The 25637-nt window shown below is 42.4% G+C and overlaps 1 protein-coding gene across 1 annotated transcript in view; it reads right to left on the reverse strand.

The window, feature by feature from the left end:
• Nucleotides 1-857: 857 nt before the first annotated feature.
• The window catches only part of LOC115196979 (protein phosphatase 1H), a 55647-nt gene continuing 30867 nt past the window's right edge, over nucleotides 858-25637 (reverse strand). Inside the window, exons 7-10 of the mRNA XM_029758064.1 lie at nucleotides 13868-13931; nucleotides 11722-11829; nucleotides 2618-2769; nucleotides 858-2122 (exon numbers count right to left, since the gene is read on the reverse strand). Of these exons, the coding sequence (XP_029613924.1) occupies nucleotides 1975-2122; nucleotides 2618-2769; nucleotides 11722-11829; nucleotides 13868-13931 (472 nt within the window). The 3' untranslated portion in view covers nucleotides 858-1974. The remainder of the gene's footprint in view (nucleotides 2123-2617; nucleotides 2770-11721; nucleotides 11830-13867; nucleotides 13932-25637) is intronic.

The following is a 25637-nucleotide window of genomic DNA, read 5'->3' on the forward strand; positions in this document are numbered from 1 at the left end:
CGGCAACTTGAACACATTTCTACCAGCAAATTAACACATTTCTGGCAAATGTGTTAAAGTATAGCTATGGTATAAAACGGATAATCAACTCGGGGCTCTATGCGTTGTCTGGGAAATAATCCAACTCCTTGGAAGGTCAGTTTACTCCGCTATCGCGTCGTGGACCACACCTTCCACGTTGTTCATTATTTTGCATAGAACGCATAGCCCTTCGTTGATTATCCCTCTGCAACTCTTCCAACTGACTTTTTTTCACAACTGACACCAGTTTGAAGCCAATAAATACATAGTAATTAAAATAAAAGTTTGTAAAATATTTTATAAAAATAAAGATATTTAATGCTGAAACCCTCATTAAAACACCAATGGTATTCTCCAAATGTATATTTAGGATAATGTTTTTACAGCTTTTTCATTCTATACTTTATCTTATTCAATTATTTTATATATTGTACATGTGATAAAGCCACACAGAGGGCCAGAGATTATTACAGACCCCTGTGATAATCAGATGTACCCAAAATGGCCACTTAATGTCTTGTGATGGATAGGATAAAATCCTTGAAAGATACCAAAAAACATAGAAAGTTCCCAGTAATATACATGCCGTTTGCAACCCTAATCGAGTGTGAAGATGTGTCCCTTCATATCCTTTAAGTAAATTCAGATTCAGGAGTACAGCAATGACAATAAAAATACAAACCGATCAAAATGGAGAAAAGGTAAACAGTCACTGGCAATAAAACCAGTCTGACTTCATTCATTTTACACTTGGAGAGGTACACCCAAACCATGGTTCTGAAAGCCATAGTATGTTTGTGGTAGGATTGTACAGTCTAGGTCAGAAGAATCAGTCATTTTGCTAGTCATTATTTTTTTTTAATTATTTCCTAGCTGTCAAAATGTGGTTCAAAAAAATTGTCCTCTATCCATCGTTTTTGGAATTTGATGCTCCCTGACTGTCTAGCTTTCATTTAGGTGATTATTAGCAAGTTGAACACAGTCAAGAAACTGTATAAAATGTAGGTCCATTATCATTTCTAAACATAAAACCGATTTTTACTAAAACCACCCTTAGGCCAGATTGTATGTTTGACACCCTTAGTCTAGGTCAGTGACTTATGGATGGTTGACCTTAGTCAGAAAAGACACACGGAACATCATAGGAACAAAACCGGTTCCATAACGTATACTGTACACACAACTCAAACAGGGTATATAACTGAAATCTAGATCTAAAATCCATTCATGTTTAAGCTTATTTACATGTTCATAATCAGTAATACATTAACAATACCTCATCTAAATAGGCTAAAAACCAACACCATAAAGCACTGCACTTCGAAAGACGGTTCCTTTGCCCTTCATTTAAAATTGTCCTATGCGATATCCAAACGAGTAGGATCACCTTTGTGAAAGCTATAGCCTTCCATTGTAACAGAAAATATTTGGCTATGCAGAAACCATAGCCTACTCAAAAGTTTCAAATACATGGCCCTTATAGGTCTTTGACTCCAGAATTGTCAATTTTTCATTTGCAGCACAGAAACAAAAGAAGAAACTGAAGGTACTGTATATTGTAACATCCTGAGAATTTCCTTTCACAAGAGAGAAGCACAATCACGCTACCCTGTACTGTACAACAACCAGGTGCCATTTTGCTTCCCCAGGAAAACAATCCAGGATTAAGCACTGTGTGAGAACCAGGGCATTGATTTAAGGAAAGGGGGGTTAGGATAGATGGGAGAGGGGGAGCAGCCTGTCTAGAGTCCCATGGTGGGTGGTTAGCTGGGCCTCAGCTAGGTCTGCCACTTGGGCAAGTGCCTAAAATTGCATCCTATACCCTATATAGTGCACTACTTTTTATGGACTTGGCTAAAAGTAGTGCAGTGCACTATATAGGGAATAGGGTGCCATTTCGGACACAGCCTATGTCTTGAGTCCCATGGTGGGTGCTGGCGAGCTGGGCCTGGGCTAGGTCTGCCGGTTTCCGTACATCAGAGGGATGATGTAGACAGAGATGTCATCTCCAGAGCCCAGCCGGTCGTTGGCTATCCTCCAGCCTCGGTCCTTCAGAACCCCCCGCGCCCTCATGACCAGGTCCTGAGCTGCCATTGTGTACCTGGGGCACAATGGAAGAGACAAAGGACAGTATACAGAGACATAAAGCAGACAGCTAGTTGTGTTAATCTCCAGTGTGTGTACAAATAGCAAGAGAATAATGACATGGCAACCTACCATTCAGAAAGTCTTTAAACGCTTCCACTAGCCACCTGAAGCGAACTTACTAATCCCCAAAATAAGAAAGCCTTGAAGGGGTAGGACATTTCGGAAACGATTTGAATGTTTTTCCTGTTTTGATTACTTAAATCAACCCCCATGCCATGGCATCCTCAAGAAAGGAATCTTTCCATTACTAGTCTCACAAGCTCTTCATCAACTTCAGAAAGTACTTATCCAAATGTTTAGAAAAGTGTGTAATTACGACAAGATAACAACATTCATCCTCTCCAAATAAGAGCAGGGTGAGTGGAAGTTCAGGCTTGTGACTACAATATTTATCTGTCTATCTGACTGGGGGCAGCAGCTGTGCTGCAGTAGAATGAACGCAACATGCCTATGCTGGTCATCAGGGTCACAGTTGGCCAGGAAGCAGGTGACTGCCTCGGCAACCTCCTGGTTGGAGAGAACGTCCCACAGCCCGTCTGTCCCCATCACCAGGACGTCATCCGCCCCGTGTTCGTACTGAGTCAGAGGGTAAACTTTGACCTGTGGATGGGCATAGAGGGAGGTAATGGTTATGTTATTCCAGAGAGAGGGTCACAGAGGCACATCCTGTCTGTAAATCATTTGTAACATGTCTCTACCACTATAAAATCAAAGTTTATTGGTCACGTACACAGTTCAGCAGATGATGTTGCGGGTCCAGCGAAATGCTTATGTTACTAGCTCCTAACAATGCAGTAAAATGTCACAGTACGCAATATTAAAACGTATACAAAAAAATTATCAAAATGTCAGAATAAATTCAATTAACAACTAAATAGCACTGTAACAGTAATCCAAATGCAATCTATACATACGATGTACTAAGAATAATATGTACAGCAGTAGATAGAGTGGGTTATGAATTCAGTACAGAAATAAATATGCAGTGTGTACAAACAGTGTAACTCAAATGCAAAGTACAGTAGTAGAAACATTAGAATGAGCTACAGTTGAAGAAGTCAGAAGTTTACAATACACCTTAGCCAAATACATTTAAACTCAGTTTTTCACAATTCCTGATAATTAATCCTAGTAAAAATTTTGTTGAGAACAAGTACTCATTTACAACTGCGACCTGGCCAAAATAAAGCAAAGCAGTGCGACACAAACAACAGCAGAGTTACACATGGAATAAACAAACACACAGTCAATAACACAACAGGAAAAAAGTATATGTACAGTGTGTGCAAATGAGGTAAGATAAGGGCAATAAATAAGCCATAGTGGCAAAATAATTACAATTTAGCAATTAAACACTTGAGTGATAGATGTGCAGAAGATGAATGTGCAAGTAGAGATACTGGGGTGCAAAAAACTGTATGGGGATGAGGTTGTTGGATGGGCTAATTACAGGTGCAGTGATCTGTGAGCTGCTCTGACAGCTGGTGCTTAAAGTTAGTGAAGGAGATATGAGTCTCCAGCTTCAGTGATTTTTGATCCAGTCATTTGTTCCAGTCATTGGCAGCAGAAAACTGGAAGGAAAGGCGACCAAAGGAGGAATTGGCTTTGGGGGTGACCAGTGAAATATACCTGCTGGAGCCCCTGCTACGGATTGGTGCTGCTATGGTGACCAATGAGCTGAGATAAGGCGGGGCTTTACCTAGCAAAGACAGGTCAGCTAGGATCACCACTTTATTTTAAGAATGTGAAATGTCAGAATAATAGTAGAGAGAAATATTAATTTCAGCTTTTATTTATTTCATCACATTCCCAGTGGGTCAGAAGTTTACATACACTCAATTAGTATTTGGTAGCATTGCCTTTAAATTGTTTAACTTGGGTCAAACATTTCAGGTAGCCTTCCACAAGCTTCCCACAATAAGTTGGGTAAATTTTGGCCAATTCCTCCTGACAGAGCTGGTGTAACTGAGTCAGGTTTGTGGGCCTCCTTGCTCGCATACGCCTTTTCAGTTCTGCCTACAAATTATCTATAGAATTGAGGTCAGGGCTCTGTGATGGCCACTCCAATACCTTGACTTTGATGTCCTTAAGCCATTTTTCCACAACTTTGGAAGTATGCTTGGGGTCATTGTCCATTTGGAAGACCCATTTGCAACTGATGTCTTGAGATGTTGCTTCAATATATCCACATAATTTTTCTTCCTCATGATGCCATCTATTTTATGAAGTGCACCAGTCCCTCCTGCAGCAAAGCACTCCGCACAACATGATGCTGCCACCCCCCTGCTTCACGGTTGGGATGATGTTCTTCGGCTTGCAAGCATCCACCTTTTTCCTCCAAACATAACAATGGTCATTATAGCCAAACAGTTATATTTTTGTTTCATCAGACCAGAGGACATTTCTCCAAAAAGTATGATCTTTGTCTCCATGTGTAGTTGCAAACCGTAGTCTGGCTTTTTTTAATGGTGGTATTGGAGCAGGGGCTTCTTCCTTGCTAAGCGGCCTTTCAGGTTATGTCGATATGGGACTCGTTTTACTGTGGATATAGATACTTTGTACCTGTTTCCTCCAGCATCGTCACAAGGTCCTTTGCTGTTGTTCTGGGATTTATTTGCACTTTTCGCACCAAAGTACGTTCATCTCTAGGAGACAGAACGGGACTCCTTCCAGAGCGGTATGACGGCTGCGTGGTCCCATGGTGTTTATACTTGTGTACTATTGTTTGTACAGATGAACGTGGTACCTTCAGGCGTTTGGTTGCTCCCAAGGATGATCCAGACTTGTGGAGGTCTACAATTTTTCTGAGGTCTTGGTTTATTTCTTTTGATTTTCCCATGATGTCAAGCAAAGATGCACTGAGTTTTAAGGTAGGCCTTGAAATACATCCACAGGTACACCTCCAATTGACTCAAATTATGTCAATTAGCTTAGCAGAAGCTTCTAAAGCCATGACATCATTTTCTGGAATTTTCCAAGCTGTTTAAAGGCACAGTCAACTTAGTGTATGCAAACCTCTGACCCACTGGAATTGTGATACAGTGAATTATAAGTGAAATAATCTGTCTTGAAACAATTGTTGAAAAATGACTTGTGTCATGCACACAGTAGATGTCCTAACTGACTTGCCAAAACAATAGTTTGTTAACAAGAAATGTGTGGAGTGGTTGAAAAACGAGTTTTAACGACTCCAACTTAAGTGTATGTAAACTTCGAAAACACATTTACTGGATGAACTAACAGAATTTTGGCAAAATCTTTTTTTATGTCCACATTTTCCAAAAACTCAAGATTCAATGATGTCTGCAGAAAAAAATGGGATGTCAGCTATGACATCAGCTAACAACTTTGAAAAAATATATTTTGGTTATTGAACTACAATAAGTGAAGTGGATGCTACTCTACACACTGACTATTATTTTAATGAGCTCTGCCCCCAAACAAGACCAAATTTGGTTGGTCCAGACCAAATCTGAACCATTCATAGATGTCCAAGTTTCACAAGTTTGGACATCAAAGTACAGCACAGTAGAGCTCAGTAGAGTACAGTAGAGTACAATATAGTGTACTCAACTCATGTGCTCTACTGTGCAGTACTATACTTAACTGAACTACACTCTACTGCGCTGTCTAAACTTGTGAACCCAAATGTGGTTTGTCGCTACTATGATTTCCCATTGTAGCCATTTCAATTGCATGAATTTTGGGAAATTCCATTACAGATTTGGTAAAGGAAGTGAGTTTTAAATCACTTAATGGTTGAAAAAAGTATATATGCCTTCATTTCTCACAAATATAGACTCTTAGCTTTCATTTGACACCCAATTTGAGATGCTCCTATGAACTTCACGTTGGTGCTCATGGGTCCTTTTACATGGAAATGACCATATGGTCTTCCTTTCCTTGAGCTTGATCTCATCTTTTATGATAAGACAGCTAGAGCCTGCAGGTTCCACAAAGAGGTCTTCTAACTGTATAGATCAGTGTTACTGTGCCCATTACCTCTGCTAAAGCACACTCTTTATGCATCTTCTGGAAAATATGGCGCTGACAGAGAGGGCTGCCTCGCTTCAAGTCCTTAGGAAACTTTGCAGTATTTCGTTTTTTGATGTATACATTGTTAGCCCAGAAAATCTTAAGTGTTATTACGTACAGCCAGGAAGAACCGTTGGATATCAGAGCGACGTCAACTTACCAGCACTACGAGCAGGAATACGACTTTCCCGAAGCGGATCCTTTCTCCGAACCACGCAGGGCATTTGAACTGATTCCAGAGGCTGACCCAAAACAACGCCGCCGAAGAAGAGGCCGACGGAGTGGTCATCTGGCCAGACTTCGGAGGCGCGCACACTACCCACCGCTTCCAAGTATATTACTCGCTAATATCCAGTCACCAGATAACAAGGCCAACGAAATTAAGGCAAGGGTTGCTTTCCAGAGAGACATCAGAGATTGTAGCATACTCTGTTTCACGGAAACATGGCTCTCTCGGGATATGCTGTCGGAGTCAGTACAGCCACCTTGATTCTTTGTGCATCGCGCCGACAGGAATAAACAGTAGGGCGGGGATGTATGTTTCATGATTAATGTCTCATGGTGTAATTGTAACAACATACAGGAACTCAAGTCCTTTTGTTCACCTGACCTAGAATTCCTCACAATCAAATGCCGACCATATTATTTCCCAAGGGAATTCTCCTCGGTTATTGTCACAACCGTGTATATCCCCCCTCAAGCCGATACCACGACGGCCCTCAAGGAACTTCACTGGACTTTATGCAATCTGGAAACTATATATCCTGAGGCTGTATTTATTGTAGCTGGGGATTTTAACAAAGCAAATTTGAGAACAAGGCTAACTCAATTCTATCAGCATACTGACTGTAGCACTCGCACTTGTAAAATACTGGATCACTGACACTAACTTCCGCAATATATACAAGACCCTCCCCCGCCCTCCTTTCTGAAAATCTGACCCCGACTGCATTTTGCTCCTCCCTTCCTATAGGCAGAAACTCAAACAGGATGTACCTGTGCTAAGGACTATTCAACGCAGATCTGACCAATCGGAATCCACACTTAAAGATTGTTTTGATCACGCGGACTGGGACATGTTCACGGGTAGCCTCAGAGATTAATATTGACATATACGCTGATTCGGTGAGTGAGTTTATAAGGAAGTGCATTGGATTATTAAAACGTACCCTAACCAGAAACCGTGGATAGATGGCAGCATTAGTACAAAACTGAAAGCGCGAACCACCGCATTTAACTATGGAAAGGTGACTGGGAATATGGCCGAATACAAACAGTGTAGTTATTCCCCCCCGCAAGGCAATCAAACAAGCAAAATGTCAGTATAGAGACAAAGTGGAGTCGCAATTCAACGGCTCAGACATGAGATACATGCGGCAGGGTCTACAGACAATCACGGACTACAAAAGGAAAACCAACCTCGTCACGGAACCTACGTCTTGCTTCCAGACAGCACGCTTTGAGAATAATACAGTGCCACCCGACGAGGCCCGCTACCAAGGACTGTGGGCTCTCCTTCTCCGTGGCAGACGTGAGTAAGACATTTAAGCGTGTTAACCCTCGCAAGGCTGCCGGCCCAGACAGCATCCCTAGCCGCGTCCTCAGAGCATGCACAGACCAGCTGGCTGGTGTGTTTACAGACATATTAAATCGCTCCCTATCACAGTCTGCTGTCCGCACATGCTTCAAGTTGGCAACCATTGTTCCTGTACCCAAGAAGGAAAAGGTAACTGAACTAAATTACTATCACCCCGTAGCACTCACTTCTGTCATCATGAAGTGCTTTGAGAGACTAGTCAAGGATCATATCATCTCTACGTAACCGGTCACACTAGACCCACTTCAATTTGCTTACCGCCCCAGTACTGTAGATCCACAGATGATGCAGTCACAATCACACTGCCCGATCCCATCTGGACAAGAAGAATACCTATGTAAGAATGCTGTTCATTGACTAAAGCTCAGCATTCAACACCATAGTACACACCAAGCTCATCATTAAGCTTGAGACCCTGGGTCTCAACCCCGCCCTGTGCAATTGGATCATGGACTTCCTGACGGGCCGCTCTCAGGTGGTGAAGGTAGGAAACAACACCTCCACTTCATTGATCCTCAACACTGGGACCCCCCACAAGGGTGCGTGCTCAGCCCCCTCCTGTACTTCCTATTCACCCATGACTGCCTGGCCATGCATGCCTCCAACTCAATCATCAAGTTTGCAGACGACACAACAGTAGTGGGCTTGATTACCAACAATGACGAGACAGCCTACAGGGAGGTGAGCTCACTGAGTGTGGTGTCAGGAAAACAACCTCTCACTCAACGTCAACAAAACAAAGGAGATGATCGTGGACTTCAGGAAACAGCAGAGGGAGCACCACATCGACAGGACAGCAGTGGAGAAGGTGGAAAGTTAAGTTCCTCGGCGTACACGTCACGTCACGACAAACTGAAATGGTCCACACAGACAGTGTGGTGAAGAAGGCGCAACTGCACCTCTTCAACCTCAGGAGGCTGAAGAAATTTGGCTTGTCACCTAAAACCCTCAAACTTTTAAATACACAATTGAGAGCATCCTGTTGGGCTATATCACCGCCTGGTACAGCAACTGCACCGCCCACAATCGCAAGGCTCTCCAGAGGGTGGTTCAGTCGGCACAAAGCATCACCAGGGGCACACTACCTGCTCTCTAGGACACCTACAGCACCCCATGTCACAGGAAGGCCAAAAAGATCATCAAGGACAACAACCACCTGAGCCACTGCCTGTTCACCCCGCTACCATCCAGAAGGCGAGGTCAGTACAGGTGCATCAAAGCTGGGACCGAGAGACTGAAAAACAGTTTCGATCTCGAGGCCATCAGACTGTTAAACAGCCATCACTAACACAGAGAGGCTGCAGCCTACATACAGACTTGAAATCATTGGCCAATTTAATATATGGATTCACTAATCACTTTAATAATGCCACTTTAATAATGTTTATATATCTTGCATCACTCATCTCATATGTATATACTGTATTTTATACCATCTATTGCATCTTGCCTATGCCGCTCTGTCATTGCTCATCCATATATTAATATGGATATATTCTTATTCCATTCCTTTACTTAGATTGTGTATTAGGTAGTTGTGGAATTGTTAGATATTGCTGCAGTGTTGGAAGCAGAAGCATTTTGCTACACTCGCAATAAGATCTGCTAACCATGTGTATGTGACCAATAAAATGTGATTTGATCTGGTATAATAAAAAAGGCATCCTGCTGCATGTCACACTCCGAGAGCACCAAGTAATGCCCCTGGCTTTGGTCTCCGGACAAAGTGCCATGGTTTTGATGTATTGTTGTTTCATGTGCTGGTAGAGGGAGGACTGTAATGGCAATGACCAGGGGCATTTTGCTATGTTGTTACTCCATAAGAGGCACGTCCTTCACCTCACAAATAGAGTACGAGTCAGTCAATGAACAAACACTGCATGATGACAGTGTTGTAAAAGTGGTTGTGAAAGAATCAAAGACTTATCGCTAATGTATCAATGGTCATCCGTGACATGTTGTTGACCTTATGATCACAAGTCAAAAAGCTATCGGCAGAAAAATAATGCCTCTGTCTGACTGGAATAACAACCAGTGGGAGAAACAATAAAGAATCTATTTCACAATATAAAAGAGAGACTCCGACATTGAGATGCCTTACTGTAAAACAATGATGACACTCCCACTAACCGCATCTTACTTTTGACCTACAAGCACCACTGTTTGAAAATATGATCAACAGGAAATGCCTTGAACTTGGGTTCACTGAGTCTGAAACTGCAGAAACCACTGATGACCGGATTCCATAGCAATTTACAACCTCCATCTTATATACAGTGCATTCGGAATATTCAGAGCCCTTTACTTTTTCCACATGTTATGTTATAGCCTTATGCTAAAATGGATTAAATCGCCCCCCCCCCAATCATCATCAATCTACACCAATAACCCATATTGACAAAGCAAAAACAGGTTTAGAAATTTTCGCAAATGTATAAAAATGTATATATATATAAAAAAAAACAGAAATATCACATTTATGTAAGAATTCAGACCCTTTACTCAGTACTTTGTTGAAGCACCTTTGGCAGCGATTACAGCCTTGAGTCTTCTTGGGTATGATGCTACAAGCTTGGCACACCTGTATATGGGGAGTTTCTCTCCTTATTCTTTGCAGATCCTCTCAAGCTCTGTCAGATTGGATGGGGAGCGTCGCTGCACAGCTATTTTCAGGTCTCTCCAGAGATGTTCGATCAGGTTTCAAGTCCAGGCTCTGGCTAGGCCACTCAAGGACATTCAGAGACTTGCTTCGAAACCACTCCTGCGTTGTCTTGGATGTGTGCTTAGGGTCGTTGTCCTGTTGGAAGGTGAACCTTCGCCCCAGTCTGAGGTCCTGAGCGCTCTGGAGCAGGTTTTTCATTAAGGATCTCTATACTTTGATTGGTTCATCTTTCCACCCCATGATGACTAGTCTCCCAGTCCCTGCCGCTTAAAAACATCCCCATAGCATGATGCTGCCACCACCATGCTTCACCGTAGTGATGGTGCCAGGTTTCCTCCAGACGTGATGCTAGGCATTCAGTCCAAAGAGTTCAATCTTGGTTTCATCAGACCAGAGAATCTTCTCATGGTCAGAGTCTTTAGGTGCATTTTGGCAAATTCCAAGCAGGCTGGCATGTGCCTTTTACTGAGGAGTGGCTTCCGTCTGGCCACTCTACCATAAAGGCCTGATTGCTGGAGTGCTGCAGAGATGGTTGTCCTTCTGGAAGTTTCTCCCATCTCCACAGAGGAACTCTGGAGCTCTGTCAGAGTGACCATCGGCTTCTTGGTCACCTCCCTGACCAAGACCCTTCTTCCCCGATTGCCAAGCTGAGCAAAGGCGGCCAGCTCTAGGAAGAATTTTGGTGGTTCCAAAGAATGATGGAGGCCACTATGTTCTTGGAGACCTTCAATGCTGTACAAATGTTTAGGTACCCTTCCCCAGAACTGTGCCTCAATACAATCCTGTCTCAGAGGCCAGTTGGTGGTTTTATTTGGCAAAAAAAATTTTTGTGAAATTTTAATTGTTGCACATAAGAAACTGTAAAAAAAACTAAGAAATCAGCTCCAAGTTATTTTAATTTAAGAAATCTATTCCCAAGTTATCCCATAAGAGAGACACACGACGTGACCGTATTCAAATGTAAGCAAGGTTTGAAATGATTATGTTTTAGTCAAACTGTTTGGGCTTTTTGTGGTCAATTTGCAGTCTACAAATGATTTGTAATTATGTTCCAGCCCCCCGACCAGCTGGCTGAATCTAGTTCATGATCCCTGATATAGAATAGTGAATAGGCTGCCCTTTGGAACACAGACGCAGTTTCCTGTCATTTGATCATGATGGTCTTGGTCAATAAGGTCTGATGCACTGTTATGGCACTATTACGCTCTCCAGGTTATTGATAGACAGGAAATAGAGAATAAGTAGTACTGTACTCTACCTCTGGGCAGCAGGACAAAAAGGGCTTGATGTAGATGTTGGAGTCATGCACTTTGAGCTCGTGGTCTCCCAGGCCCCTGGTGACCCCGATGGTAGCCAACACACGTGCCTGTGGAGGGATGAGACCATCAAAGAGAGGAACTATAAACATCACCTCCCTCTGACCCTATGATCCTCACTTCCCGACTGTTTTGGCAACAAGTATTATTTCAAACCAACGTTTGGGTTAATTTGATCCATTGAAGTCCTTTGATGTGTGTGGACCTCAGGGTCAGAGTCAATTCTACCGGTTTTTCAATTCTGTCAACTTCACGGCAGAGGGAATTTAAATTCCAACCATGAATTGAAAGAATCCTCTTTGAAAAAAATCTCCCTATTAAATACATGGAATGAATTTCAATTCACTGCTAGAATCGACTGAGTTTAAATTATATTTACCCTGGCCCAGATGAACACTACTCCCCGCTGTCATTTAGGGAAACATTTAAACTGGACCAATGATGGCCTCATGACTTTAATAATGATGACCCCCAATGATATCTCCCTGGAGACTGCTCTATGCTACAAGATACAGGACTACAAATCTTATCTTCATAAACACACACACACCCTAGAGGTTAGAGAGGCGAGTCAGCAACCGGAAGGTTGCCAGTTCGAATCCCGGGAAGTGAGCTGACAACCAGAGGGTTGTTGATATCTAATCCTAGATGCCATTGCCTGCTGTTGTGCCCTTGAGCAAGGTACTTAACCCCCCGCAACAACAGCTCCCTGGGCACCCAGTGTGGCAGCCCTCCGCACCTCTAAAAAAAAAAAATGTGTGTGTGTGTTTAGAAGGGGTTGGGTTAAAATTGGAAGTAAAATTACAGCTGGATCTTGTGTGCAATTGACCAATAAAGTAATTTTAATCTTCACACACAAACACCATTTAAAAATATAAAGGCAAATAAACACAAGCACCGCTGCATAATCCAAGTTGCCACCTCGAATGCAATGGAAGTGATTGTTCATTGTACAATGAAGCAAAGCACAACATCACGACATGTTCCGGTTCTGTGAATCCTTAATGATCTCTCTCCTCTCTACCTAGTCTGAGACACCGACGTTGTCTACGGTCTCCCTCATTTGTACACTGTGTGAAATTCCTTTTGATTCCTACTGTCTGCACATATCGCCTCTGCCTCTGAAAAGGGCTAGCTGCTTGGAGCTGGGGAGCAGTGCTAATTGTATAAGGAGCCATGTGAGGAGGAGAGAGAGAGAGGAAGGAGGGGGCGAGAGAGGAGAGAGGAAAAGGAAAGAGAGGAGGGAAGACAGAGGGGGCGAAAGAGTATAAAGGGGGCGAGGGGAGAGAGAGGAGAGAGGGGGGCGAGGAGGCAGTCGTACAGTCAGTTGGGCTGAACTGGGATCAGTATGCAGTGCAGATGCCGCAACAAGAGCGAGATGAGAGAGAGGGAGGAGGAGAAAAAGAGGAAGAGTCTAAGGGGTAAAGACAGAGATAAAGCTCCTCGGGCGGTGGAGAAACATCCTGGGATTAATTGTTGAGCGTAGGTACGGCCCCGACAGGCTGTGCCGGTCTTTGAAGTGCGGTGGTGTTTCTCCAGCACAACCCAATCCTCTCCCCTATCACTCTATATCGCTCTCCCCCTCACTTCAAAAGGAAGGACTCAGCTTGGCCTTCACTTGATGTCGTGGGCACAGCCGACTGTGATAGGAGGCTTACTGTGGTGTGGTAACAGACTGCACTTGGGTGACATCTGCCTGGTCCTCATCTAACGACACAGCCGACTACTGCCTGCATGTCAGATGAGTGGCAGAGGCCCTAATATGCAGGGTAGCATACGCTGATAACCAGACTTTGGCTTTGCATCTCAGGAACTACATTAACATGATATAGGCTAGCTATCTTATTGTGTGATCAGTGATACTGTTATAAAGATGGTCTGGAATGCCACCACAGTGAGCCTTCCTGCAGACAAAGACTGCTCCTTCCTCCACAGAGTGACAGTGGGCTGACTAATGGTGCCTTGGTGGAGCTGTGATTATAGCTCCTCAAAACAAGGCCGTGGGAGTAGCCCCGTCAACAGGCTGGGTCCGAGGCGGCTGGGTCCGGGGCGGCTGGGTCCAAGGCTAACAGGTGAGAGCAGTCTTACCTTCTTCCCTTCGCCATAGATTAGGGGAAACTTCAGGTCGTCGTCCTCAATGGTTTTATATGCCCTGCACACAGGAGAGGAGAGAAGACTAATGTTTTTGTTTGTTTTATGACAGCCAGGCAGGGAGGCAGGCAGAGGGTTCGTATGCAGTGTGCTATGGAGATACACCGCCTCATAGCCTCCCTCAGGGCCTGCAGCCTAGACGAGTGAGGAGACAGAGATGGGAAGAAAGGATCAGAGAAAAAAAACACACAGACAATACAGAAAAGGAGCGACGGATGGATTACTTAGCATATTTTTCTAGTTGATATTGTGAAAATATCCCCTTGTTACAAAATGGTAATTGCCAATGAATGTATGAGATGAGGTGTTACCGTTTCAGATTGTTTTGATATATATATATATATATATAGGGAGGGGTGATCTACCACCCTTGTATATTCCCCCATATTCTCATTCTGTGGGAGTCGATGAAGGTGCTACGGAAAGGTCCCAACATTCACATTCCATTTGAATCTGGGTATCTATAGTACATTAAATGTTAAAAAGTCCATACTGTCTCCAATGTACTTGTGAGTCATGAACACGACACTTACTTCCCATAATTTTTCAATGTAAACCTTCCACCTTCCTTGCTTAGCAGCAGTTATGACCATATCGGAAATAACCACCCGATTGCCACAAATATCACACCGTTATACTGACTAAAATGATTCTGGGTTTCCTACTCTAAATTCACACCTGCGTGTTAATGTGAAAAACACCGGCTTGGTAATGGAAGCAGTCTCTCCATACCTTGTCAGATGCATTTCAGCTGTGCTGGTGTAGAGAGAAGAGGGTTAGACAAGACTGGAATGGTTTTCGGATTACAGGTTCCACTCGGGGAGGGTAGACCATATGTTTCCACCCTAGGCCAGCAAGTTTCACACACTCAGCACTTTCTGCAGAGTGCAGAGCTAGAGCTGAGGCCAGGTTATCCAAATCATCCATTTGGCATTACATGAACTCTGCATGTAAGGCTGTGCACAGAAATGCTGTCATGCGCTTTAGCCCTTCAATCTATGGTCCTTTATGACTCTGCTGAACCAAAACTAGAATAGAGAATAACTATTATAGTATCATGCTGTAGTTCTTTTCATTCAAACATTTCATTCAACATTTTACCTGAATAAAATGCCTAATAATTAAAGAAAAACAGTGTAATTTTGAATTCTGTACAGTTAGCGTGGGAGAAGTGGAAAAATGATTGTTGTCCATCAATAGAGAGAAACCACATGGTATTGACAACTTAGATGGAAAACTACTGAGGATGGTAGTGGACTATATTGTCACTCCTGTTCGTCATATCTTTAATCTGAGCCTCGAGAAAAGTGATTGTCCTCAGACCTGGAGGGAAGCTAAAGTTATTCTGTTACCCAAGAAAGGTAAAGTGCTCTTTACTGGTTCTAACAGCCGACCAATCAGTTTGCTGCCAGGTCTTGGCAACAAAAAAAACAAACAAAAAAAAATGTTGGGACCAGATACAATGCTATTTCTCTGTGAACATATTAAACAGACTTCCAGCATGATTATAGAGAAGGGCACTCAACATGTACTGCACTGACACAAATGACTGATGATTGGCTGAAACGAATTGATAAGAATATTGCGGGAGCTGTATTGTTAGACTTTAGTGCAGCATTTGATGTTATTGACCTTCATCTGTTATTGGTAAAACGTACACTACCATGCAAAAGTTTAGGGTCACTTAGAAATGTCCTTGTTTTTTAAAGAAAAGCACATTTCTCGTCCATTAAAATAACATCAAATTTATCAAAAATACAGTGTAGACACTGTTAATGTTGTAAATGACTATTGTAGCTGGAAACAGATTATTTTTAATGGAATATCTACTTAGATGAACATAGGCCCATTATCAGTAACCATCACTCCGGTGTTCCAATGGCACGTTGTGTTAGCTAATCCAAGTTTATAATTTTAAAAGGCTAACTGATTAGAAAACCATTTTGCAATTATGTTATCACAGTTGAAAACTGTTGTCCTGATTCAAGAAGCAATAAAACTGTACTTCTTTAGACTAGTTGAGTATCTGGAAAATTAGCATTTGTGGGTTTGATTACAGGCTCAAAATGGCCAGAAACAAAGATCTTACTTCTGAAACTCGTCAGTCTATTCTTGTTCTGAGAAATGAAGGCTATTCCATGTGAGAAATTGCCAAGAAACTGAATATCTCGTACAACGCTGTGTACTACTCCCTTCACAGACCAGCGCAAACTGTCTCTAACCAGAATAGAAAGAGGAGTGGGAGGCCCCGGGGGCACAACTGAGCAAGAGGACAGGTACATTAGCGTGTCTAGTTTGAGAAACAGACGCCTCACAAGTCCTCAACTGGCAGCTTCATTAAATAGTACCCGCAAAACACCAGTCTCAACGTCAACAGTGAAGAGGCGACTCCGGGATGCTGGCCTTCTAGGCAAAGTTGCAAAGAAAAAGCCATATGTCAGACTGGCCAATAAAATTAAAAGATTAAGATGGGCAAAAGAACACTGGACAGAGGAAGATTGGAAAAAAAAGTGTTATGGACAGACGACTCCAAGTTTGAGGTGTTCGGATCACAAAGAAGAACATTCGTGAGACGCAGAAAAAATGAAAGATGCTGGAGGAGTGCTTGACGCCATCTGTCAAGCATGGTGGAGGCAATGTGATGGTCTGGGGGTGCTTTGGTGGTGGTAAAGTGGGAGATTTGTACAGGGTAAAAGGGATCTTGAAGAAGGAAGGCTATCACTCCATTTTGCAATGCTATGCCATACCCTGTGGACGGCGCTTAATTGGAGCTAATTTCCTCCTACAACAGGACAATGACTCAAAGCATAGCTTTAAACTATGCAATAACTATTTAGGGAAGAAGCAGTCAGCTGATATTCTGTCTATAATGGAGTGGCCAGCAGTCACCGGATCTCAACCCTATTGAGCTGTTGTGGGAGCAGCTTGACCGTATGGTACGTAAAAAGTGGCCATCAAGCCAATCCAACTTGTGGGAGGTGCATCAGGAAGCATGGGGTGAAATCTCTTCAGATTACCTCGACAAATTGACAACTAGAATGCCAGAGGTCTGCAAGGCTGGAATTGCTGCAAATGGAGGATTCTTTGACGAAAGCAAAGTTTGAAGGACACAATTATTACTTAAATGAAAAATCATTATTTATAACCTTGTCAATGTCTTGACTATATTTCCTATTCATTTTGCATCTCATTTCATGTATGTCCATTTTCCATTTTCATGGAAAGCAAGGACATTTCTAAGTGACCACAAACTTTTGAATGGTAGTGTGTGTTAAGGCTTTACATCCTCTCCCAACACCATGGGTTGAGAGCTATCTATCCAAAACAACAGAGGGTTTTCTTTAATGGAAGCTTCTCTAATGTAGTGTCCCAATCCTATCTATAGGCTAATCACGCTATCCTAAGGGGCCCCCGTGTTGAAGGTCAGCGTGGCGGATGTGTTGTTGCCTACCCTCACCACCTGGGGGCGTCCCGTCAGGACATCCAGGATCCAGTTGCAGAGGGAGGTGTTCAGTCCCAGGTTCCTTAGCTTAGTGATGAGCTTGGAGGACACTATGCTGTAGTTAACGAACAACATTCTCACATAGGTGTTCCCTTTGTCCAGGTGGGAAAGGGCAGTGTGGAGTGCAATAAACATTGCGTCATCTGTGGATCTGTTGGGGGCGATATGCGAATTGGAGTGGGTCCGGGATGATGGTGTTGATGTGAGCCGTGACCAGCTTTTCAAAGCATCTCATGGCTACAGATGCGAGTGCTACGCAGCGATAGTCATTTAGACAGGTTACCGTGGCGTTCTGTAGCACAGGGACTATGGAGGTCTGCTTGAACCATTACAGAATGGGTCAGGGAGAGGTTGAAAATGACACCCAGTGAAGTTAGTGTTTAGCGTGAACTCCCCCCGTCTCGGAGCTCGGTCTATCTCTGTCTTGCTGGAGATAAAGCATCTGTGACAACGTGACATACACACAGTCCTATTCTAATATCTGCTCCCACTCACACCTCTGGGACCGTCAGGAACAACACTTTAGTTGCTGCAAACAGCACCAGACATTCACAGGCTCATTTTCCGGACAAAGACACAGTTTGGCGTCAAAACGATGTCTGACTAACCAACCCCCCGGAGCATATACCAGTGTGTGGATTTATTTTCTGTCTGTCATTATTAGTTAAAGTAGACTGTTTTATTCATAGGATTTTTTACAACCACCACAGTGTGGTGTGTGACTGAGGGAGGGGAGGTAAGGTGGTGGGTGTAGCTGCTTGTCTGTATGCTCTCTGCTCTGCTGATGATGAGAGATGGGCAGGAGTGCAGTGATCTCAACTCTTATGAGCGAGCAGGGCCACACTCAGTGCAGAGGTGTGAAAGAGACATTAGCTCTGCGTGCTTAGAATCCTAACCACACACAATTTCTTACCTGGGCCACGCCAATCGTCGGTTGAAGGTGTTTTTTAGGACGCTAAAGGCGCGTTACGGGTACGGGGGTGGTAAGATAGAAAGGGGTGTTGTCACTGATACTAGGTGTCTAGCAGCCTGATCATCATGGTACTTTTTGGTAGTAAGTGAACAGGCATATATTATGGTAAGTATAATTTAAACTTGTATCTCATTATGGTAAGTGGTGAAATAAGTACAGCTAGTTATAATTGTAATGGCTTAGCAAATAAATAAAAAAAATACAAAATCAGTCTTTACATGGCTAAAAGGGAAGGAATATAATGTATATTGTTTAAAGGAAACTCACTCTACAATTACAGATGAAGTTGTATGGGAAAAAGGACTGAACACATTAGAACAAGTGGATGTATGTAGGCTTACAAATCCAGACATTCCACTAGATGTTGTAACATTGCTGTGGGGACTTGTTTCCATTCAGCCACAAGAGCATTAGTGAGATTGGGCACTGATGTTGGGCGATTAGACCTGGCTTGCAGTCGGAGTTCCAATTGATCCCAAAGGTGTTTGATGGGGTTGAGATCAGGGCTCTGTGCAGGCCAGTCAAGTTCTTCCACACCGATCTCAACATACCATTTCTGTATGGACCTCGCTTTGTGCCCGGGGGCATTGTCATGCTAAAACAGGAAAGGGCCTTCCCCAAACTGTTGCCACAAAGTTGGAAGCACAGAAATGTCTAGAATGTCATTGCTGTAGCATTAAGATTTCCCTTTAATGGAACTAAGGGGCCTAGCCCGAACCCAGGCCATTATTCCTCCTCCACCAAACTTTACAGTTGGCACTATTGAGGCAGGTAGCGTTCTCCTGTCATCCGCCAAACCCAGATTTGTCCGTCGGACTGCTAGATGGTAAAGATTGATTCATCACTCCAGAGAACGCATTTCCACTGCTCCAGGGTCAAATGACAGCAAGCTTTACGCCACTCCAGCCGACACTTGGCATTGCACATGGTGATCTTAGGCTTGTGTGCGGCTGCTCGGCCATGGAAACCCATTTCATTAAGCTCCCGACTAACAATTATTGTGCTGATGTTGCTTCCAGAGTGTTGCAAACAGGAACAAATTATTTTTATGCGCTACAACACTCAGCGGTCCCGTTCTGTGAGTTTGTATGGCTTACCACTTTGCGGCTGAGCAGTTGTTGCTCCTAGATGTTTCCACTTCACAATAACAGCACTTACAGTTGACCTGGGCAGCTCTAGCAGGGCAGAAAGTTGACAAACTTACTTGTTGGAAAGGTGGCATTCTATGACGGTGCCACGTTGAAAGTCACTGAGCCCTTCAGTAAGGCCATTCTACTGCCAATGTTTGTATATAGACATTGCATGGCTTTGTGCTCGATTTTATCTCTGCGGGTGTGACCGAATCCACTAATTTGAAGGGGAGTCCACATACTTTTGTATATATAGTGTACATGGAGAAGGCTTAATCAAGCTAGTGGTCTTGATTACTTTCTCGTATCATTTGCACTGGCACCAAAAGTAAAACAAGTTTTGATAGCGGTCAGAATGCAGTCGGACCATCAAATAATTGGCATCCACATTACTTTTACAGAATTTCCACGTGGGTGCAGATATTGACAACATGTTTTTAACCAAGACAAAGGATTTTATGTAGAGGTCGACCGATTAAATCGGAATGGCCGATTAATTAGGGCCGATTTCAAGTTTTCATAACAATCGTAAATCGGTATTTTTGGACGCCGATTTGGACGATTTCTTTTTTACACCTTTATTTAACTAGGCAAGTCAGTTAAGAACACATTCTTATTTTTAATGACGACCTAGGAACGGTGGGTTAACTGCCTTGTTCAGGGGCGGAACAACAGATTTTTATCTTGTCAGCTCGGGGATTCAATCTTGCAACCTTACGGTAAACTAGTCCAACGCTCTAACCACCTGCTTTACATTGCACTCCACGACGAGCCTGCCTGTTACGCGAATGCAGAAAGAAGCCAAGGTAAGTTGCTAGCTAGCATTAAACTTATCTTATAAAAAAACAATCAATAATAATCACTAGTTAACTACACATGGTTGATGATATTACTAGTTTATCTAGCCTGTCCTGCGTTGCATATAATCGCTTAGGTACACGTTGCTCCAACGTGTACCTAACCATAAACATCAATGCCTTTCTTAAAATCAATACAAGTATATATTTTTAAACCTGTATATTTAGTTAATATTGCCTGCTAACATGAATTTCTTTTAACTAGGGAAAATGTGTCACTTCTCTTGCAACAGAGTCAGGGTATATGCAGCAGTTTGGGCCGCCTGGCTCGTTGCGAGCTGCGAAGACTATTTCTTCCTAACAAAGACAGCCGACTTCGCCAAACGGGATGATTTACCAAAAGCGCATTTGCAAAAAAAGCACAATCGTTGCACGACTGTACCTAACCATAAACATCAATGCCTTACTTAAAATCAATACACAGAAGTATATATTTTTAAACCTGCATATTTAGCTAAAAGAAATCCAGGTTAGCAGGCAATATTAACCAGGTGAAATTGTGTCACTTCTCCTGCGTTCATTGCACGCAGAGTCAGGGTATATGCAACAGTTTGGGCCGCCTGGCACGTTGCGAACTAATTTGCCAGAATTTTACGTAATTATGACATAGCATTGAAGGTTGTGCAATGTAACAGGAATATTTAGACTTCGGGATGCCACCCGTTAGATAAAATATGGAACGGTTCCGTATTTCACTGAAAGGAAAAACGTTTTGTTTTCGAGATGATAGTTTCCGGATTCGACCATATTAATGACCTAAGGCTCGTATTTCTGTGTGTTTATTATATTATAATTAAGTCTATGATTTGATAGAGCAGTCTGACTGAGCGGTGGTAGGCAGCAGCAGGCTCGTAAGCATTCATTCAAACAGCACTTTTGTGCGTTTTGCCAGCAGCTCTTCGCTGTGCTTCAAGCCTATCAACTCCCGAGATTAGGCTGGTGTAACCGATGTGAAATGGCTAGCTAGTTAGCGGGTGCGCGCTAATAGCGTTTCAAACGTCACTCGCTCTGAGACTTGGAGTAGTTGTTCCCCTTGCTCTGCATGGGTAACGCTGCTTCGAGGGCTGCTGTTGTCGATGTGTTCCTGGTTCGAGCCCAGGTAGGAGCGAGGAGAGGGACGGAAGCTATACTGTTACACTGGCAATACTAAAATGCCTATAAGAACATCCAATAGTCAAAGGTATATGAAATACAAATCGTATAGAGAGAAATAGTCCTATAATTCCTATAATAACTACAACCTAAAACTTCTTACCTGGGAATATTGAAGACTCATGTTAAAAGGAACCACCAGCTTTCATATGTTCTCATGTTCTGAGCAAGGAACTTAAACGTTAGCTTTCTTACATGGCACATACTGCACTTTTACTTTCTTCTCCAACACTTTGTTTTTGCATTATTTAAACCAAACTGAACATGTTTCATTATTTATTTGAGGCTAAATTGATTTTATTGATGTATTATATTAAGGTAAAATAAGTGTTCATTCAGTATTGTTGTAATTGTCATTATTACAAATAAAATATATATATTTTTAAATAAAGAAATAAAATTAATGTTATTTTTTATTATTATTATTCTACATTTTATTTTTTGTATTTTTTTTTAACCCTTTTTTAAAATATTTTTTTTATTAAATCGGCTGATTAATCGGTATCGGGGTTTTGCTTTTTGGTCCTCCAATAATCGGCATCGGTGTTGAAAAATCATAATCGGTCGACCTCTAATTTTATGAGTGACTTTTTCCTACATAACGTAAGTAGAGCAGATCCAATTATTGTATGGGACACTTTGAGGTCATGCAATTCAACAATTATCTTTAAAACAAAAACTATTTAGGTAAAAATAGTTACAATCAAGTATAATCTATTATAGAAAATAAAGCGAATTGGATGGAAAATTATGAAAAATGTATCAAATTCCTTTTGAATCTTGAACATAGAAATGCTACCAAAAAGAGTCATCCATGATTCACCTAATTATGCTTTGAAAGATGAAGCAAAGTACTTTAAGCATACGTTCCCTTTTCAGTCTCCTCCATTTCCACTACTTGAAGGTAACTGTAAGGATTTTCCCCCCAAATAATAGTGTAAAATTAACAGGTGTACAAAAAGACTTGTGTGAGGGCCAAATTGCAGAGGAGGAACTTCTTGACGCAATTAAAGCCTTTAGGCCAGGGACAACTCCAGGGCTGGATAGCATACCAGTTGAGGTACAGTTGAAGTCGGAAGTTTACATAAACGAGTTTTAATGACACCAACCTAAGTGTTTCAACCACTCCACAAATTTCTTGTTAACAAACTATAGTTTTGGCAAGTCGGTTAGGTCATCTACTTTGTGCATGAAACAAGTAATTTTTCCAACAATGTTTTACAGACAGATTATTTCACTTATAATTCACTGTATCACAATTCCAGTGGGTCAGAAGTTTACATACACTGTGCCTTTAAACAGCTTGGAAAATTTCAGAAAATTATTTCATGGCTTTAGAAGCTTCTGATAGGCTAACTGACATAATTTGAGTCAATTGGAGGTGTACCTGTGGATGTATTCCAAGGCCTACCTTCAAACTCAGTGTGTCTTTGCTTGACATTATGGGAAAATCAAAAGAAATCACCCAAGACCTCAGAAGAAAAAAAATTATAACCTCCACAAGTCTGGTTCATCCTTGGGAGCAATTTCCAAATGCCTGAAGGTACCACTGTTCATCTGTACAAACAATAGTACGCAAGTATAAACACCATGGGACCACGCAGCCGTCATAGAGATGAACGTCGTAGAGATCAACGTACTTTGGTGCGAAAAGTGCAAATCAATCCCAGAACAACAGCAAAGGACCTTGTGAAGATGCTGGAGGAAACAGGTACAAAAGTATCTATATCCACAGTAAAACTAGTCCTATATCGACATAACCTGAAAGGCCGCTCAGCAAGGAAGAAGCCACTGCTAAAAAACAGCCATAAAAAAGCCAGACTACGGTTTGCAACTGCACATAGGGACAAAGATCACATTTTTTAAAGAAATGTCCTCTGGTCTGATGAAACAAAAATATAACTATTTGGTCATAATGACCATCGTTATGTTTGGAGGAAAAAGGGGGAGCCTTGCAAGCTGAAGAACACCACCCCAACCGTGAAGCATGGGGGTGGCAGCATCATGTTGTGGGGGTGCTTTGCTGCAGGAGGGACTGGTGCACTTCACAAAATAGATGGCATCATGAGGTAGGAAAATGATGTGGATATATTGAAGCAACATCAAGACATCAGTCAGGAAGTTAAAGCTTGGTTGCAAATGGGTTTCCAAATGGACAATTACCCCAAGCATACTTCCAAAGTTGTGGCAAAATGGCTTAAGGACAACAAAGTCAAGGTATTGGAGTGGCCATCACAAAGCCCTGACATCAATCCTATAGAAGATTTGTGGGCAGAACTGAAAAAGTGTGTGCGAGTAAGGAGGTCTACAAACCTGACTCAGTTACACCAGCTCTGTCAGGAGGAATGGGCCAAAATTCACCCAACTTATTGTGGGAAGGTTGTGGAAGGCTACCCAAAACGTTTGACCCAAGTTAAACAATTTAAAGGCAATGCTACCAAATACTAATTGAGTGTATGTAAAGTTCTGACCCACTGGTATTGTGATGAAAGAAAGTAAAGCTGAAATAAATAAATCACTCTCTACTATTATTCTGACATTTCACATTCTTAAAATAAAGTGGTGATCCTAACTGACCTAAGACAGGGCATTGGTACTAGGATTAAATGTCAGGAATTGTAAAAACTGAGTTTAAATGTATTTGGCTAAGGTCTATGTAAATTGCCGACTTCAACTCTACGTGTAACATTTTATGATCTACTCAAAGATCAACATGTTTTAACCACTCCTATAAAAATGGTCAACTATCAGGTACTCAGCAAGAAGGTTTGACTTCACTACTACTGAAACAGGACCCAGGTGGTAAATATAATATATACAGTCCATAAAAAAAAAAAAACTGGTGGCCCCTTACACTTCAGTGTTGTGATGCAAAAATTGTCAGATATTATTCATCCTAACCAGATATATATATATATTTTTTTTACATAGACAATAGTACTTGAAACAATAAAACACTATGAAAAATCTGGAAACCAGGCCTGGTATTCATAGCTGACTTTGAAAAGGATTTTGAAAAAATACGATTGGAATTTATATATAAATGCCTGGAATATTTTAATTTTGGAAAATCTCTTATACAATAGGTTAAAGTTAAGTATAGTAACCCCAGGTGCAAAATAGTCAATAATGGCTCCTTCTCAGACAGTATTGAACGGCCATTGAAATGTTAGCTATTAAAATCAGATCCAACAATAATATCAAGGGCCTAGAAATTCAGGGCTTAAAAACAAAAGGTGTCATATGCTGACGATTCATGTTATTTTAAATCCACAATTTGGATCCTTCCACAGTCTCATAGAGGATCTAGATACTTTTTCTAACAGTCAATTAAACCAGCCCAGAATCACTGTTCCCCATTCTCCACCCACCTTTTCTTTTTTCTCGCTTTATTTCTTCATTGCTGGCTGGTGTGCCTGCCTGGCAGCTGGGGCGTTTGAACATGCAGAACAGGCACGCTGCTAAACATTCATCAATTGAACACGACCCTAAAACACCACCGCCTCCCATGCTTAACAACCCCCCCATCTGCACTGTCAAGTCACAGCCCAGCTCACTGCCAACTAGGCGTGTGTGTGTGTGTGTGTGTGTGTGTGTGCGACAGAGAGCGCGACACAGAGAGCGTGACAGAGAGCCAGAGCGAGGCGGCGACACAGAGCGAGAGCAGAGCGACACAGAGCGAGAGCGACACAGAGCGAGAGCAGAGCGACACAGAGCGAGAGCAGAGCGACAGACACAGAGCGAGAGCGACAGACACAGAGCGAGAGCGACAGACACAGAGCGAGAGCAACAGACACAGAGCGAGAGCGACACAGAATACTGTAGTTATTGTTTGCTTTTCTAAAGTCGATCAACCTTGCCAGCTAATATACTGTAGTTAGAAAAGCTAGCTACTCTAACTTGAAATTACTTCTTGGTAGCAAGTTATGAGGTTGGGAACCTACAGTGTTTCTGGGCTAGCTAAAACCAACACCATGAATGTGGCTAGTAGTATTCTGAGGGGGCATGTGTCCCTGTGCCCCATATGGGCATGACAACACGCACACACATCTATTTTTCTCTGTACGCTCAGAGGCCAGTACTAAGAAAGGCC

This window comes from Salmo trutta, chromosome 7 (assembly GCF_901001165.1).
Source record: "Salmo trutta chromosome 7, fSalTru1.1, whole genome shotgun sequence".
In the NCBI taxonomy this organism is placed as follows: domain Eukaryota; kingdom Metazoa; phylum Chordata; class Actinopteri; order Salmoniformes; family Salmonidae; genus Salmo; species Salmo trutta.